Source organism: Sander lucioperca, chromosome 14 (assembly GCF_008315115.2).
Source record: "Sander lucioperca isolate FBNREF2018 chromosome 14, SLUC_FBN_1.2, whole genome shotgun sequence".
Classification (NCBI taxonomy): domain Eukaryota; kingdom Metazoa; phylum Chordata; class Actinopteri; order Perciformes; family Percidae; genus Sander; species Sander lucioperca.
In genome coordinates, this window is record NC_050186.1 from 34,301,714 (window position 1) to 34,321,315 (window position 19,602).

At 44.5% G+C, this 19,602-nt stretch overlaps 1 protein-coding gene across 1 annotated transcript in view; it reads left to right on the forward strand.

Annotated features, from left to right (window-relative positions):
- lmo4a (LIM domain only 4a) overlaps positions 1-18,383 on the forward strand; it is a 38,980-nt gene extending 20,597 nt beyond the window's left edge. Inside the window, exons 3-5 of the mRNA XM_031287316.2 lie at positions 10,045-10,141; positions 11,620-11,778; positions 17,821-18,383. Of these exons, the coding sequence (XP_031143176.1) occupies positions 10,045-10,141; positions 11,620-11,778; positions 17,821-17,829 (265 nt within the window). The 3' untranslated portion in view covers positions 17,830-18,383. The remainder of the gene's footprint in view (positions 1-10,044; positions 10,142-11,619; positions 11,779-17,820) is intronic.
- Positions 18,384-19,602: the final 1,219 nt, after the last annotated feature.

A 19,602-nucleotide genomic window follows, 5' to 3' on the forward strand; every position in this document is an offset into this window, starting at 1 on the left:
ATTTCTGGATTTTGTTTTTTAGATTATGTCTCTCACAGTGGACATGCACCTACGATAACAATTTCAGACCCCTCCATGATTTTAAGTGGGAGAACTTGCAAAATAGCAGGGTGTTCAAATACTTATTTTCCTCACTGTAGATACCTTCAAGTAAAGTGTTACCGATTAATCGATTAGTTGTTTGGGCTGTGAAATGACGATTAGTGTTTCCCAAAGCCCAAGATGACGTCCTCAAATGTCTTGGTTTGTCCACAATTCAAAGATATTTAGTTTACTGTCACAGAGGAGAGAAGAAACTATAAAATATTCACATTTAAGAAGCTCGAATCGGAGAATGTTTACTTTTATTTTCATGAAGAATGACTCAAACCGATTAATCGATAATCAAAATAAAGTAGTTGCCGATTAATTTAATAGTTGAAAACGAATAACTAAACTAATGTGTGCAGCTCTAGTAAACATATATGTGTGCGAGCTTGTGCCTGTGTTTTGCTCTTTGTAGACAGTGTGGCAGTTAGTGTCTATGTAGTCTCGCATTGCCAGACCTTCCTCCACAGCGCTGGGGAGGAGGGTCTGGCGAGACCACACAGCATTCCCGGGATGGGAGAAAAACATTGGCATTTCTTTAAACCAATCACAATTGTCTTGGGCGGTGCTTAGCGCCGAGCAGAGCCCCGGTGCTGCTGCAAAATAGCCTAGCAAAGGAACTTGTTTTGGTGGAACGTTCAAAGGTTGTTTTAGTCGTGCAACAGAAAACTCAGATTGGACAGATAGTCTAGCTAGCTGTCTGGATTTACCCTGCAGAGATCTGAGGAGCCGTTAACCATAGTCCTCAGAAATCCACCGGAGTTTAGAATTACATCACAAAGAAAGCAGAAGGTAAGGAGACATCCGAAAACGGACATCCGAATAGAGTAACACCTGGTGGAATTTCCAGCAGAACGAGAGCAACCCAAGAAGTGGAACGTCATGGATATAGACTAGTGTCTATGAGGCAGATTGGTGTAACACAGATGGGGATTGTGTGGGTGCCCACATCTCCGGGGCAACTGCTGGGCTGGATGTTTGAAAGATGCAGCTAAGGCCTGCTGAGACACAGCTGACTTTGTATATCAGGCCAGTAAAAATACAGTGGCTTTTTTGGGCCTCTCTCATAAAATAAATAAAGTTCTTACTGTTCTTACTACACCAAGATTTGCAAAAAGATACACTGTACAACAGTCAACAGTTCCAGTTCCACATTTGGTCCACAGTAAAATGGGTCAGCAATACAGATGTTTATTTAGGTGCATATCAAAATGCTCCTGGTTGATATTCATGTGGTATTAGGGTGGTGTTACTCCAAATTAGAAGTTGGGAGTTGCTGTGGTTTGTGACTACCCCAAGGTTGAGCTTCTTAAAACTCATCTAAAAAGGTACAGGGCCGTCTTACATGGCAAAAAATCTGGTTCTGAAGGGCCCCATGGGAATTCTTCGCAAACTCAAGAAGTGGTTATGTCCCAAATGTCTACTGGATGTGGGCTGCGATACTTTTGGGTTCCATCATTGCTGCCAGAGATGATCAGCTGCCAGTCTGGGCAGTGTGCCAACCAGTCTGTTCTTCAGCAGACACATTTCCGATATTTTTAGAGTTGTTTTCTGGATTTATTTATATGTTTTACAAGCATTGAATACACATACAGCTATGGCCGATTCTATTAGTAATCGAGTATTCTACAGATTATTCCATCGATTAATCGAGTAATCGGATAAGAAATACTTTTGCTTTATAGTAGACAGCAATAGTAAATATACTGTATTTACTATTTCTGTTCACTAAAAAAAAGGAAACCTGTCTTTTGTACATAACCACTTTTTTAGAAAAAGTAACATTTTGTATTGCCGAATTGCATACAATAACAGGGATAGATGCTAATATTTTTAAGCACAGCCACAGTTTTTGGTGGCCCAAATGTTAATCTTTATCACCCCCTTTCCCTTCTTGCCTCTGGCTCTTTGCACTTGATATACAAAAGAGCTGTTCACTAACCCGAGGGTAAATGTGACTGTACAAAGCTTACAGCAGGGCTATTCAACTATACTGCTCCGGGGGCCACATTTTCAGAAGCCTAATACTGAGTGAGGAGAAAGAATAAAGAATGCAGACATCACCGGCATGGTCCGATGACATCATTCATGTGCATATTAAGTAGCCATGAGGTTGACTGCTCCAGGGGGGGAGGGGCTGGTTTGTCTCCGGCAGCAGCTAAGTTTCCAAAGATTAGTAGCAAACTAATAAACAGTTAGACTGCAAACCGACAGCTTTCGTTTTAAATTGTTTGTAAACCATCGCTATTTGCAGAGTTGCACGCTGTAGTTGTGTAAAACAGCGTGGTGGACGAGAGCAGCAGACGTTTATGTTACCTTGTGTCGGGTTCGTTCCGTGGAATGGATGACTTTTCTACAGACTGGATGTTTTCTACAGAGATGATGTAGCAGCATGTTTGCAGCTTTAAAGCGTAACTCTCGCCAAAATGCAACCTAGGGTCTTTTTGTGAATGTACCTCAGTCAAACTTTCGTTTAAAAGCATATTTAGGACGGAATCTCCACTTTTAAGACTTACCGTATTTTCGTTTTTCGGTCAAATGGCCTTTTGAATGGGAGTGCTAGGGGCACTTTTATGCTAGCCTCAAAATAGCTATTTTTAAAACACTCAACACAACATGAGACTTTGCTCCAAGTATGACCAGGGGCTCTACACCTTAACGAAAGCATTGACAACATTGTTTGTGTACCCAGAGTTTACTAAAAAAGGTTTTGAACAACTCACCGTAGCTCTTGTTGTTTCCGGCCGCTACCACCTCGGCAGTCAAAAGGAGTCGATATCCGAATGCAAATGAACGGACTCCATATGAGGCTCCTTTTTCAACTACGAAGTCAATATTGTTTTTCAATAACGACAAAATAAGACCGTAGCTCTTGTTGTTTCCGGCCGCAGCCATTTTATCAGTTAAAAACAATCGATTTCCGAATGCAACGTAACAGGGAGGACAGTAAAGATGGAAAGCTCCTAAAGCTTAGTTCCATATAAATGCACGGATTATTTCTTGTTTTGTCATTATTGAAAAACCATATTGACCTCGTAGTTGAAAAAGGAGCCTCATATATATTCGGATATCGACTCGTTTTGACTGCAGAGGTGGTAGCGGCCGGAAACAACAAGACCTACGGTGAGTTGTTCAAAACCTTTCTTTTTAGTAAACTCTGGGTACACAAACAATGTAGCTTGCTTGTAGTAATCGCTGCCTTTAATCAAACACGCCGAGCGCCACAAACGCACCGCCAGACTGCCTGGATGCCGGCACTTTCAAACCAAGATGGGCGCGGCCTCTCACCAGTGTCTGTCCACATAATGTCCCGTAGCTTGCCAGCCCTTAGCAACAAGTAAAAAAATCTGTCTTTCTTAGTTGCCCGTTTTTTACAGAAACGCATTAGTCCAATTCTTCACCCTTCTTCCTTGATTCCACCAGGAAACCAGCTTACAGGCTGTTATTCCCTGCAGCCAAGATCGATAAACACAAAAAGAAAATCAAAGATTGACTTTTAAGTGCAAGATGCGTCACTAAATTTAGTTTTCGTTGTCCAGCAGGGAACTTGAGAGATTCTTTAGTTGGGGGTTTGCTGGGATCCTAAAGCGAACTGTTTTGGTGTTGAGAGAAAATACTCATTTGCTGCAGTAAGTTAAATGTATTAAGCTTAAGACATATTTTAGTTGCTTTGTTTACTTAGTTATTTTTGTGAACAAATAACGGTGTGCAGCTCTATATAAGTATCGGATCAGGACTCGGTATCGGCAGATATTCAATATTTTAAAAATCGGATTGGACAGTTATAACCATGAATACTGCTGTTTTCAGAGAGCACCGTGAACACAACACAGTGCTCCTGCCTCCATTAGCAGTTTTATTGTTATTACCTACAACTGAGGGCCTTTCTACTGGTCAAACAGAGGCAGAACAGCCACAGCGGGTCATTGCATGCTTTGGCAATAGCCTGCTGTGCTGAATTTGTTTGTCAACCCACTTCAACAAGGCCAGTTTGCAGTTGCTAAATTGGAACCGTAAGTAAGAGATAGAGCATGAATTTTAAATAACTGACAAAGATGCTGCTTCAAGATTGCGTACATCTTCCTCAAATGTCACTACTAGACTTCATCTTGAGATGGATGAGTACAGAAGGGTGGAGTGGGACCAAAAAAATCTACCGGTAAATTTCGTAGACCAGCGGCCCTCGGGGGGAGGAGGCGCTGATCCCCCTATATTTCTGAAAATCCTAGACATGGTTGTGACCGTTAGTACTTTCTGATTAGCCTGTGTTTGAATTGAAATAAGAGGCTGCTGCGGCCCGCAGTACGGGTTGAGCAGAGGCTGCACAGTTTGACCAGCGGATGGTGTTGCTAAGAACTTGCAATGTATAACTATTATCAGATCGGCCCTTGCTGCCTCGAAACACTACTGGCCCAAGTCCCGACTCTCCCGATTGCCACTCCGCCTCTGGATAAGTAGATTCTCTTATGAATAAGCTGTTTTAATTGCTGAATAGCATATTAAAAGCAATATTTGCATAGAAGAGTAGTATGCATTTCTAGATAGTATAAATTGCTTTCTAAGTTTACCCGTAGCTTGACTATAAATTATTTGTTTGTTTATTTGGAGTAGCAATTTCTACTTCTGTACTGTTACTCAGTACTCAGGACATTTGGCATTCGATTATTATTGTTCTCTGGCAGCGATACAAATAAAAAGCTCATAAACGTGTATAAGAAGGCTTATAGTGATAGCTGGACCTGCTAATTGTAATAATAAAAAGAAACCTCGGTAGCCTGCACGGCTGCCTCCTGGCAAGCGCAGCTCTCTTAAAGTCTCTGACATGATGAATACACATTTCACATTTGCATTTGTGTGGTTAACTAATGATGCAGCATGTGCTGCTCATTTTATCAGACTACTCGCTGGCCCTGCGGAGCTGTCAGGTCCAATCAATTCAATTTTGCACGAGACCCGTAAAGTTAGTAGGACCACCCAACCCTGAGCTGAGAAGGACTAGAAAGTGCCGACCTAAGGCCTAGTCCGGGTCAGGTACTTAGATTCTTGCCCTTGATGGCAGCGAAGCAGGATGAGATGTAACTGAGCCGTGTGTGTGTGTGTGTGTGTGTGTGTGTGTGTGTGTGTGTGTGTGTGTGTGTGTGTGTGTGTGTGTGTGTGTGTGTGTGTAGTGGGATAATTAAGGAGAACATGAATCCCCTCAGGAGTGCTCATTAAATGACTGTTTGGATTAAGATAAAAAATTCATTACTCTGTGCAGTCATTGAAAGAGAGACACAGAACACCCACACTGGTCAAGTAAGTGTCACAAGGCATCAGTTTCAAAAGAGGATGTAATGATGACAGAGGCTGCCTATTAAAACTTCAACCTGCTGCAGTTCAGAGGTAGACATGCTTCCAGCCTCTTATAGATAAGGACTAGTCTCACATTGCCAGACCTTCCTCCACAGCGCTGCGGAGGAGGGTCTGGCTAGTCCACCCAGCATTACGGGATAGGAGAAAAACTTGCTCTGGATTACTGCAATTTCTTCAACCAATCACAATCGTCTTGGGCGCAGGACGGAATAACGGAACCTCTGCAAAATAGCTTCTGGAAGGAACTTGTTTTGGTGGAACATGTGTACATTCAAAGGTTGTTTTAGTCGTGCAACAGAAAACTCAGATTGGACAGATAGTCTATCTAGCTGTCTGGATTTACCCTGCAGAGATCTGAGGAGCAGTTAACCATAGTCCTCAGAAATCCACCGGAGTTTAGAACGCCAACACAAAGAAAGACGAAGGGGACAGACATCCGCCCGAAAATGAGGGACATCCTTGCAGTGTTGTCGGGTGGCAAATGGCAAATGTACTGCATTTATATAGGGCCTTTCTACCAGAGAAAGCGCTTTCGATATGCCTCTCATCCACCCATTCACATACACGGATGGTGACGGAGCTGCCATGCAAGGCGCTGGCCCCCTACATGACGCTAAGGGGGTCTGAAAAGTCGCTAAGTTGGCAACACTGCCTCGCCCCTGCTGCTGTACAGAGCCTCGCGACAGCGTGCTGAGTGTGACGTCTTTTGCGCATGAGGGATCGTTTGAAAGACACACACACATACGCACACACAGAGCTTCCTCGATTTATAGTTAGATGTGCTCTTATGTTCAGAGCTGGTATTTAAAGCTGCAGGAATTTTCATCTAGAATTGTCTATTTTTTACAATATGCATATATTGTAGATACTTAATATGTGATGAAGAGTTTAACATCACCAAAGCTTATTTGGTTTATTTCTGCTGGATGCAAATGAAATCTAGAAGGCACTCTAAATAATGCACAGTATCTCAAGGTGCCACACAACAACAAAATGTTTGCTATGGCAACACATGAACCATGGTATACAGCAGTGAAGGTAACAGACAAATCCCGCAGCCATTAAATATGATGAGCTTGATGAGTATGATGAACACTCAATGTAACAAAGCAGCGTTCAACCCAACAAGGAACCAAGGAAAAGTTGAAGGCTGAATATCAAGCGGCTTTATGTTACGAGCTCTGTATTTCACTCAGAGAGTGCATGTTGTAACATGTTCTTCATTAAGCCTAAAAACATCACTGCGTTAAATTAGCACAAAGGCCTGCGTTGGTGTGTTGTTTCAGGTACCAGTGAGACGATGGAATATCCAGGGAAGCCAGTTTGAGTAATGGGTCCATTGTTTGGAGGGCTAATCAGATGCCAAACACACTGCACAGCAGTTTATAATTCAATAAGACAGTATTCTGAAAAAGAACGATGGCGGCAGTCACACCGCTGCAGGAGCACACATACGTAACTACCCATACAGGGTCGCAGAAAGAAAAAAATTGAGTATGCACAATAAATTAAAACGGGCAACACAGCAGGGACAAAGAATGTAAGTGGCTTGCCTGTGATGTCTGCACTGAAATCCAATTTAGTCAGTTCTGTTTCAGGGAACGTAGGTAGTCTGTATGCCACCACTGATGCTCTGACGCCAGGGTTGATCAGATTGACATTTGAGAAGAGTGATATCACTGTCTAGTTTGTCATGTAGGTGCACCGCAGTATGGTGACTTATGATGTGGGGGGTCTGGGGGTCCTCTCCCATAACATTTTGAGCATTAAACACTTCATTTCCTGCATTCTGGTGAATTTTTATGCACCTATTTCTACCTTTTCTGCATCAATTTATGCTGAAATATCTATGTAAAGGGAAACATAGATTACAATCCAAATATAAAAACATAATGGAATATATTGCAGTAAGGCTCTCAGGCATTCTGTATTGCTTTCAACTATTTATTCTCCTGTAGATCGACTTTTCTAATTCTATCTGAGTCAGCACACATGTAGCCTCTAGAGGCATAATTTACTCCTCCCTCCTCTTTTGCATCTTTTGTTGGGGAGGAAACCTCCTTAAATGTGCAAATGACAATTATTCACCTCAATGATACATCAATTAATTTTAATGAATTAATAAAGCCCTGGACTGTAATATCTCTGATGTGTTTGAGCAAGATTCCTGCTCATGTTCCAAACTTTGTGCACATTCAAAATATATCTGTTCTCTGAGATTTGGAAGAGTCGTGATATTTGGAGAAAAATAAAGTTCTAATAGGCTATTACAAGAATAAAGTCTTGTAATATGACTGTTTGGATTAAAGTCACAATATTTCAGAAAATAATCTACCTGCATCTGCTGTGCATTACATGATTGCTCTGCTGATACGGTAGATCTCAGACCTTCTGACAGACTCAGAGCCCCGTTTGGGTCTCTGGTCTCTGAATGAGAGAACGTTTAGGGAAGTGGCTGAACGCTGCTCTACATCGGAGGTGGAAAACCGAAACTACTGCAGAAATACACGGAGCACAAACGCGACACATCTACCGCAGCATGCCCACAGCAGAGCGTGTCCATAAACCTAAAAGCTGCACAGACCACGGAAGGTGCGCTGCTCAACTTTATTTTTACAGCGAGAGTGGACACTAAGCGACGCACAGGTCTGCTTCAGATCTCCGTGTGTTTGAGTCCGAACCATAGACTGGAAATGTCACGTCAAAGGAACTTCTAACCAAATCATTAGTATTGCACTCCTAAATTTTGTGTTGATGGCATCAATGTATTAGACTGATTTGGCTAGGATTCCTCTGAAAATTACACCTTTCACAGCTTTCCTCAGACAGTTGCTAGGTGATAGCAACAAATACAGCATGATGGTCGGACCCCTCACGTAGCTGCCCGTTCTATTCGCCTCGGAAAAATACACTGACAAAGTTACAGTCCACCATGAGTTCTATAAAAATAATTTAAGAACTGCAAGTGCCTTGGAAAATACTTGTTTTCTTAATTTGCATGTGCCATTCTGGGGCCTTTTTTATTATATTATACTTGTTTTTGTAAAAAAAAAATAAAAAATAGAGAGAGAGAGAGAGAGAGATCCGGGGCTGTAGCCGGGGACGCCCAGGCCTAACGACGCCTCTGGTCTACACCACATGAAGCACCAACACACATTCTGAGAAATTTTATAAGTGGATGTTGGTAAACCCTCAGATGCCCTTTTTATTATGTCCTCTTAGCCAATTAGGGACAATGCCAGCTCAGTTAATCCCACATAGCCAAAAGTCTGTGTCATCAAGCTCACAGAGGTTTGTAGAAAATGCAGCTTGGTTAGCTGTTAGCTAGTCATTTTATAGAGTGAAAAAACAAATGGGCTACTGGGCAACTTAAACTTACCGTTTACTTTTAAAGTGATACTGCACTTAAAATCTACAATTGATTATAATGAAATATTCACTAGCAAGGACCACACCATCAACCAGATATGTTTGAACAATTTATTAGTGAAAGGTGATTGGCGTGAAGTCACTTGTAGTTTTCCATTTGCTGACTGCGTTGCAGGGAAGCTTCGGAAGGGAATCCGCCGTAGCACCATAGCATGATAGACCCCCTTAGGGGGGGGGAAAGGATTTTTCCCTGTAATAAATTGTCCACATATTTTACCACCTTTCACTGCAAGGCACTTGCTTTTATCTGACACAGTCATAATCAAATAGGTCTCTGCCGCTTTCTTCTGACTTTCGGTACCACCATGATGCCAGGCGAGGGGCATGGACTATGTTGTGTTCAATTTGACATGGAATGTCGGAAATTCTGGGTTCCCAGTCGGAAACTATGGCATAGACTGTATAAAACAGGTCTATGGTTGGAAATGTCAACTCTGGAAGACATTACGTTATTTACTCTATGAATACTAATAATTTTATTTTTTTTAGTAAGTTTTGCAAACAGATGTTACAGTTTTAGTTAGTTATCGTTTTTTTGTAATGCCTCATTTTTATTTTTATTTCAGTTAACGATCATTTTTTTCCCCACCTAGTTTTCGTTATTTTGTTCGTTTTCGTTAACAATTATATCCTTGGTGCATGGCCGCGCGCCGTGACAGCTTGCGGAGCCTTCGCGCTGGAAACGACAGCCGCGGTGACATTATTTTATGGCGCGCGCCACCGTAAATTAAGCTTAACGCAGCCTTAAAAACCAAAAAAAAAACACTTGAGTCATATAACGAAATTACGATATCCAAAATTTAAGACGATATCTAGCCTCATATATCGATGTCGATACAATATCGATATATTGCCCAGTGGGAATTTATAGAAATGTTGGGAGAGGCGCGGTTGAGGTGTGGCCCTGCTCCTGAAATTCGGCTAGGTAGCTTTCACTCTCTCTAGGCTTAAAGGATGGATGTAAAAGGTTTGTGGTTTACAAAAACCCGCAGATGGTCCGTTTGACTTCATGTCACTTACATATGATTCCAATGGTTACAACTTTTTCCTTCTACACTGCTTCCTTTGCAGTTTGGGGATTAGCAGCTGTTTTGCAGCAAAGCGCTGATGTAGCTGTTGAGGCAATGGTGTTAAAATAGTTGAAGTGACAAACTTGTGCTGTGGTTTCATGTGCAGGCTGTTTGGACACAGTGGAGCCTGCAGTGCTTGTGGACAGTCTATACCTGCAAGTGAGATGGTGATGCGAGCACAAGGCAACGTTTACCACCTTAAGGTAAGTGTGAACATGCAGTTGTGTTACTCCAACATTCGCATTACCATGATCTTCATGCTATTATCAATTAAGTCATCTAGTTAATAGGGGTATGAATCTTCACTGGTCTCACGATTTGATTACGATTATCCTGTCAGCGATTCAAATCTGTCAGGAAAGCGAGGCTGGGAACCCAAAAATGCAGAGTAGAGGATTTATTAAACAAATGACTTAACTCAAACCGTCCTGAGGAAGGCAGGCAGGCAGGCAGGCAGGCACAAAGAAGATAACCAAAATCCAAAAAACAAAAACCACTAGGAAAAACCCAGAAGACATGAAAGGGGAAAAACAACCAGGAAGAAGCAACGCAGGGCATGACAGCGAGAGAAGACAATGAACCAACAAGAGACAAAAGGCTCTGACGCACCAACCCGACGGCCGACCGTCGGCAGAAAAGGCAGTCGGACTGATCAGTCTCCCCGAGTTGGTCCAAAAAGTGCCTCGGAACACACCGAAGCGACGCCAACTTGAGCGTACGTTCCGCGCGTGCGCAAGACTTAATGCGTCTCCATAACAGCAGGCGTCGCTAATCTGTATTGTCGCCCCAAAAAATGAAAACCAGCAGCTGATTGGACGAACGCACCACGTGGGTCTGGCTTCTCCCGAATTTCAAAACGACCATAATGGCGACTCGTTCGGAATACGATCTCGTATTTTACGAAAATAGTTCACCGCAACGTGTTTCTGAAAACATTTTAAGTGAGAAATAGGCCATACAGTTGCTGAATCTGTCTTCATTTCAGATCGACAAAGGTCAGTTTAAAAGATTTTTGTCAGATTTTGAATTTCATTCGTCACGCTCATCCTGCCCGTCATTTCCGGTAATTGGTCATTGAATCCGACTGCCCACTGGCCGATTCAACATGTCACATCGGCCCAAGTGAAGGCCGACAGCTCCTCCGACTGCAACGGCATGGAACACACCGAACAGACTCCAGTCACCGACCTCGCCAGACTGTCCGATGGCCGATAATCGGGTTTGGTCTGTCAGCACCTAAAGACAGCACAGAGACTAAATACACAAGGTAAGGTAAAAAAACTACAACCACAACCATGACAGAATCGATTCAATATCATTATGCATCACAATGCATCATCTCCTCAATATTATTATATATGGCTACACATGGTTTTAATTAACAAATTCAAGCAGTAGAATATATATGAACTCCCCTTTTTATTGTATCTGCTCTTAAAAAATACACTGCCTGAATGAGTCGGAACACAACAGACAAATGGCAAAACAAAAATAGCAGCAACGGGAAAATCAACAGGCAACATCAGTAGGCAATAATCAGTTATGGTCTGTCACTGTATCGATGCGGAATCGTCGAGGTCCGCATCGCGATGCATCGATGCCATGATTAATTTCAACACCCCTACTTGTTAATAACTTAAAACAGAATTACACTTGACATTTGCTCTCTTTTTCTTCCTAGTGTTTTACCTGTGCGACCTGTAGGAACCGCCTAGTCCCCGGGGATCGCTTTCACTACATCAATGGGACTATCTTCTGTGAACATGACCGGCCGGGAGGGGGTCTGCTCAGTGGACATCCAACTCCACTGCAGGCCAGCAGCATGATGTCTGACCAGAAGGTGAGAGGCCATGTGATGCTAATAAGCATTTATTCATCTACTTATTATAAGGAGCATTAAAAAAGTACCTTTGGCAACAGAGCATATTGTTGCACCTCAGCAAATTAGGCTATAGTTGTTCTCTTTGTTTACACATAATGGTGGAAATGAGGTGAATATAACTTTGATGGGAATGGTTCCATTGGCTCATGGAACTCATGGTGTGCACAGGGATCCAAGAGCTGTATCAACAATTTATTAGAGTGGCAACCAGGAATGGATAAACTGATGATTTTTTCTATACACAAAAAAGAAATACAGTACATTTACAGTACATAAATGAGACGTAATAAGCTGTACTTTGTATCAAATTAGACCAAAACTTAAAATAATGTGGTTCTCATTAGACAGTAATGAAAACAGTTAAACATCACATACCTAAATTATGCTGTAATGAGAAACCGCATACAATGTCGGTATTAGACCCAAAATATACTACACTTAGATACATATTCCATACTCCAATTAGAAACAAAATAGGAACTCCGTATACACAATTAGTGTTATATGGTGTCTAACTACGGTATAACTGTGTTTGCTTAAAAATAAAGACCACATTATTTCTAGTTTGGTCTAATCTGATATAAATTATGGCTTATTACGACTTAATAGTATACCGTAAAATAAAGTGCGACCTGAAATATTACAAAGCAGAAACACTTTCATTAACAAAGGAGTATAGGAGTATATTAGGAAAGTAAATTAAGTCATAATTACTTACATCAATTAATATTTTAGGATTAACATCCCCAAAATATAGGATGTAATATTTTTCTTGACCGCTTGAAATGGTGGAAATCTCAGTATAGCACACTACATACAAAATGTTGACCTACACTTTGCGTAGCTTTAATTTACGTTACCTTTGGATACAGACAGGCGGAAGTTGAGGCTAGTTGTGCTACAGCTACAAATGGATCCTAAAACTCCGGGACATAGTCTGCGCCTTGCAGACCCGATTTTGACCAGGGATGACTACTGCCACCTCTCCGGGAACCATCACCTTATCGTGGTGGAGAGGTTTGTGTGTCCCTATGAACCTGAGGGCTGTGTTGTCTGGAGCTTTGTGCTCCTGGTAGAGTCTCCCAAGGCAAAGTGGTCTCAGGTGAGGGGCCAGACAAAGAATGGTTCAAAAACCCTATGAAAAAACGAGGTAGAGATGATGTGACCCTGCCCGGAGGAAGCCCGGGGCCCCCGTCTGGAGCCAGGCCCAGATGGAGGGCCCGTCAGCGAGCTCCTGGTGGCCGGGTTTGCCACGGAGCCTGGCCGGGCACAGCCCGAAAAAGCTACGTGGCACCTCTCTCTCCAACCCATGGGCCCACCACCTGTGGGAGGAACCGCTGGGGTCGGGTGCGCTGCCACATGGGTGGCAGTGAAGGTCAGGGGCCTCGACGGACCAGACCCGGGCAGCAGACGCTGGCTCTGGGGACGTGGAACGTCACCTCTCTGTGGGGGAAGGAGCCGGAACTTGTGCGGGAGGTGGAGCGCTACCAGTTGGATCTGGTGGGGCTTACCTCTACGCACAGTCTCGGTTCTGGAACCATACTCCTAGATAGGGGTTGGACTCTTTTCTTTTCCGGAGTTGCCCAGGGTGTGAGGCGCCGGGCGGGTGTGGGGATACTCACAAGTCCCCGGCTGAGCGCCGCTACGTTGGAGTTTGCCCCGGTGGAGTTTGCCCCGGTGGACGAGAGGGTCGCCTCCCTACGCCTGCGAGTTGTGGGGGGGAAAACTCTGATTGTTGTTTGTGCATATGCACCAAACAAGAGTTCGGAGTATTCGGCCTTCTTGGAGACCTTGAATGGAGTCCTGTATGGGGCTCCAGTGGGGGACTCCATAGTTCTGCTGGGGGACTTCAACGCGCACGTGGGCAATGATGGAGACACATGGAGAGGCGTGATTGGGAGGAACGGCCTCCCTGATCTAAACCAGAGTGGTTGTTTGTTGTTGGACTTCTGTGGTAGTCATGGATTGTCTATAACGAACACCATGTTCGAACATAGGGATGCTCATAAGTGTACTTGGTACCAGAGCACCCTAGGCCAAAGGTCAATGATCGATTTTATAATCGTTTCATCTGATCTGAGGCCGTATGTTTTGGACACTCGGGTGAAGAGAGGGGCAGAGCTGTCAACTGATCACCATCTGGTGGTGAGTTGGGTCAGAGGGTGGGGGAAGACTCTGGACAGACCTGGTAAACCCAAACGGGTAGTGCGGGTGAATTGGGAACGTCTGGGGGAGGCCCCTGTCTGACAGACTTTCAACTCACACCTCCGGCGGAGCTTTTCGTGCATCCCTGTGGAGGCTGGGGGCATTGAACCCGAGTGGACAATGTTCAAAGTTTCCATTGCTGAAGCTGCGGCGGGGAGCTATGGTCTTAGGGTCTTAGGTGCCTCAAGGGGCGGTAACCCACGAACACCGTGGTGGACACCGGTGGTCAGGGAAGCCATCCGACTGAAGAAGGAGTCTTTCCGGGATATGTTATCCCAGAGGACTCTGGAGGCAGTTGCAAGGTACAGAAGGGCCCAAAGGGCTGCAGCCTCTGCCGTGAAAGAGGCAAAGCAGCGGGTGTGGGAAAAGTTCGGAGAAGACATGGAGAAGGACTTTCGGTCGGCACCAAGGTGCTTCTGGAAAACCGTTCGCCACCTCAGGAGGGGGAAGCGGGGAACCATCCAAGCTGTGTACAGTAAGGATGGGACGCTGTTGACCTCAACTGAGGAGGTAATAGGGCGGTGGAAGGAGCACTTTGAGGAACTCCTAAATCCGACTAATACGCCCTCTATGGTAGAGCTGGAGGATGATGGGGGATTGTCGTCAATTTCCCTGGTGGAAGTTGCTGAGGTAGTCAAACAACTCCACAGTGGCAAAGCCCCAGGGATTGATGAGATCCGTCCAGAAATGCTTAAAGCTCTGGGTGTGGAGGGGTTGTCTTGGTTGACACGCCTCTTCAACATTGCGTGGAAGTCGGGGACGGTGCCTAAGGAGTGGCAGACCGGGGTGGTGGTTCCCCTTTTCAAAAAGGGGGACCAGAGGGTGTGTGCCAATTACAGGGGTATCACACTTCTCAGCCTCCCCGGTAAAGTCTACTCCAAGGTGCTGGAAAGGAGGGTTCGGTCGATAGTCGAACCTCAGGTTGAAGAGGAACAATGCGGATTCCGTCCTGGTCGTGGAACAACGGACCAGATCTTTACTCTTGCAAGGATCCTGGAGGGAGCCTGGGAGTATGCCCAACCGGTCTACATGTGCTTTGTGGATCTGGAGAAGGCGTATGACCGGGTCCCCCGGGAGATACTGTGGGAGGTGCTGCGGGAGTATGGGGTGAGGGGGTCCCTTCTCAGGGCCATCCAATCTCTGTACGACCAAAGCGAGAGCTGTGTCTGGGTTCTCGGCAGTAAGTCGGACTTGTTTCAGGTGAGGGTTGGCCTCCGCCAGGGCTGCGCTTTGTCACCAATCCTGTTTGTAGTATTTATGGACAGGATATCGAGGCGTAGTCGGGGTGGAGAGGGGTTGCAGTTTGGTGAGCTGGGGATCTCATCGCTGCTTTTTGCGGATGATGTGGTCCTGATGGCATCATCGGCCTATGACCTCCAACACTCACTGGATCGGTTCGCAGCCGAGTGTGAAGCGGCTGGGATGAGGATCAGCACCTCTAAATCGGAGGCCATGGTTCTCAGCAGGAAACCGATGGAGTGCCTTCTCCAGGTAGGGAATGAGTCCTTACCCCAAGTGAAGGAGTTCAAGTACCTTGGGGTCTTGTTCGCGAGTGAGGGGACAATGGAGCGGGAGATTGGTCGGAGAATCGGCGCAGCGGGTGCGGTATTACATTCAATTTATCGCACCGTTGTGACGAAAAGAGAGCTGAGCCAGAAGGCAAAGCTCTCAATCTACCGGTCAGTTTTCGTTCCTACCCTCACCTATGGTCATGAAGGCTGGGTCATGACCGAAAGAACAAGATCCAGGGTACAAGCGGCCGAAATGGGTTTCCTCAGGAGGGTGGCTGGCGTCTCCCTTAGAGATAGGGTGAGAAGCTCAGTCATCCGTGAGGAGCTCGGAGTAGAGCCGCTGCTCCTTCGCGTCGAAAGGAGCCAGTTGAGGTGGTTCGGGCATCTGGTAAGGATGCCCCCTGGGCGCCTCCCTAGGGAGGTGTTCCAGGCACGTCCAGCTGGGAGGAGGCCTCGGGGAAGACCCAGGACTAGGTGGAGGGATTATATCTCCAACCTGGCCTGGGAACGCCTCGGGATCCCCCAGTCGGAGCTGGTTAATGTGGCTCGGGAAAGGGAAGTTTGGGGTCCCCTGCTGGAGCTGCTACCCCCGCGACCCGATACCGGATAAGCGGACGAAGATGGATGGATGGATGGATGACTACTGCCAGCCAAAGAGGAGAAGAAATCCCAAACCAAAGCACATTTTCCCATAATGTTGTCAGACACTTAGAACAATCTGAGCATGTCAGTGGCATAAACAAGCACTTTTAGTGGATGTACATTGGCAGTGAGCATTTGCCCTATTGGGTTACATTGCAGCTCGGTTCAGGTTACAGCATTTTTCACTCAATACTAGAGCAATTTCAAAGATTTTATTCACATTAGTCACTTAAACACATGGTTGAAAAATGATGAATTTCCAATTTCATGTGCATTTCCATTCACTACTGCTGTGCAAATATCATGAATGAGGCACATAGAGATTAATAGCTGGTTGAGTAATTCTCCAGTCAGAAGATAGCACAACGAGATATAATTCAAAGAGCGGCAGTCAAATCTCAGGATTTTATGCTTATGTCTCTGCTCCAGCAACCGTCTTAACGGAGGCATTATGTTTTCGGATTATTCTTCCGTCCAACGTCCCATTCTCGTGAATGTTATGTTACAAAGCTAAGCTAACCTGGGCTCGTATAACAAAGAAACACAGCTACTAAAGGCTAACCTAGCGCGCAACAATAATGGTATTGTCTCTTCAACCTGCGTGATGCATTTAACGTAAGAATGAGATCTAAACTGGCCTGGAGTGTATACTTTCCTGCTTAAGGAGTTGTGCTGTGTTAAACTGACTCACCCAGGCATTGTTTCAATTCACACTCCAGAGCCAGGCCTGCTTGCTTCTGTGACTCTGTGCTCCGGGTCTGCTTTCCAGCATCCTTCGTCGGTGTTGGGACTTGGCGAGCCCACTCTCTGTGTTGTAGTTCAGGTTTTAAAAGGTATATTTACAAAAAGTCGTGTTGTGGGAAACAAGAAAACGTCTCTTCAATCAAACAATCTTTTCAAAATCTTTGTCTCCAGCATGTGTAGCGTCCGGAGGAACTGAATACATTTTGGTGGTCAAAGGTCGAGGTCACTGTGACCTCACATCCCTCCCATTCTCGTGAACGTGATATCTCAGGAAAGCCTGGAGGGAACTTTTGGGACGTTTTAGCACAAATGTCTGCTTCGAGTCAAGGATGAGGACTACAATTTGGTGGTCAAATGTCAAGGTTTCTGTGACCTCACATAACACATTTTTGCCCATAACTAAAGAATTAATCCACTCATTTCACACAGATGTCTAATAGGATAGTGATGACATTTTATACCCCAAAGGTCAACTTCACTGTGACAGCATAATGTTTTGCAAAAATGCTTTTCTAGCCATTAACTCTATACCAACTCCATAACTCAGGAACAGAAGGGGAGACATTTGTTCGGATACTAAATTGATGTCACTAATCTTGGGTGCCCACCTTGAAACTGTGGGGATTGTATAGATCTTCTGTGCTGCCGGGCTAAAGATGTGTGTAAAGCATCCATGTTTCGCCAAATAATATGCTAAATACCTTTTCATTAAACTCTATCAAAGTCTTCACTACATATATTCTATGAGTCTGGACAGACATGGATGTAAACTGCAACTTGACTGGTTGGTTGAGGCATACAACCGTTTTATGAACAAGTTGAAAATGAGCATGTGTATGGTGAGAAAAGCACAGATGTTACTGTAACATTTACAACCTCTTCTTTCTACTGTTTACAGGTCTGCTGAGGAAGAGGATGAAAAAACCAAACGTGTGCCTTCTCCCCCTCCTTACTCCTCTGTCTCTCCTTCACCCTCCTCCTCTACCTGTAAATCCCACCGTTGGTTGACCACCCTGCAGTCTGATGGACTGTCACTTCACAGTCTGGATACAGTCAATACTGCTACAGTACTCATTTCAATTTCAACATCCCAACAGAAACTGGCTTCTCTTTGTAGACTGTGAGGAGGGAAATCTGGGCATGTACAGTACTCTGATGGACGGATGAGGATGCTGAGGATGGTTGGAATTTTATTTATACAGTAGACTGTTGTCTGTTGTGAACTGTGGCAATGTTATTGGTAGGAACTGGCATGGCGAAAAGGGAAAAAAATGGAAGACTGCCATGGAATTATCTCATTAGTGTGATTCCATCATCCACTACCTTTACCCAACTAGCCAGTTACAGTTTGCAATGAATACAGAGGAAACACTGAAAGCAATTTAATTCCTGCAGGAGGTGAAATATATTTCCAAAACAGCACAGACCACACACATAGTTTGACCATTTTTTTTTGGTCTGTGAAAAAAATGGATGGATCTATGGTGGCAATGTCAGCTACTGGATCCTCCCACACTCCGAGAGACAGGTGAACAAGAAAACATCTATATGGAAACTTACAATATGTCTCTGTGTAATTCTCTTTGAAATATTTAACAAACATGTTAGTCTCTGGATTTTTTTTTTTACCACATTGGGTTGGGGGAAGTGGGAACGTTCCCACCTCAGGCATACGGTAGCTTGTATTCTCCATACTCCATTTTTGTACAAAACTGTTCTAGCCCATTAACTACAAATTGTGTACACCATGGATTCTCAAATAGTGGCCAGGGCCTTTATTTACCTTAATGAGAGAGAACTATGCCTTTATTAGACAAAGGCTTTTTATTTTAAATGTCCGCTGATCCCCAGTTAAAACAAACACAACTGTGTTTCTTCATTTATCTTAAATTCAATATTATATCCATTTCCACAGCACACATTGCATTAGCACAGCAGGAGTCAGGTGTTCCACTTTGCCTTTTTCCTCCCCGATCTATGTTAAGCTACCATGAATGAAATTCAACATATCGTCAAGAACTTTTACATAAAAAAAAAGTCTAGTGGCTTTCCCTTTATAGGCTGGCTTTAAATGTAACAAAGAAAAGAAGACACTGTGTCTGTCTGGGAAATTAACTCACCTGTCTCCTGCCGACTCTGCTAACCTGGGCTAGCTAAAGAGCTTGTTTTCAAATGTAAACATTAAAGTCAACACCGAGGAAAGATGGAGAAGATGAGCTTAAGCTAGCAGGACCATCTCTGCAGCCATCTTACGACTGCGAGTTGCTCATCAGGATCGGGAAGTCCACTCACCGTTCTCCTGCTGACTCTGCTGGCCTGGCCGGAGTAAACACAGAGGAGAAGGTGGAGATGGCTATCAGCTACGACCTATGGCTACGATCTCAATTGCGTGGACAAGGAAGACCATCTCCCTGCGGGATTGCCGGCTTGCTGGTGTCCTTTCGCCGGGACTTGGCTGAATCCTGATGTGCCGGTGCCGTTCAACCGGGTGACTCTTTTTCTGTGTGCCGATCTGACGGACACATTCCGCTTTATGGTAACTCATGCAAAAGTTGAAGGAGCTGATGGGATAACATTTTGCTGGAATTGTACCTTGTACAATTTCATGTGACAAATACATTGATTTATTGAGTCATTGTACTGTCCCTCCAGGAAATTTGCGATGTCGCGATCGCAACAG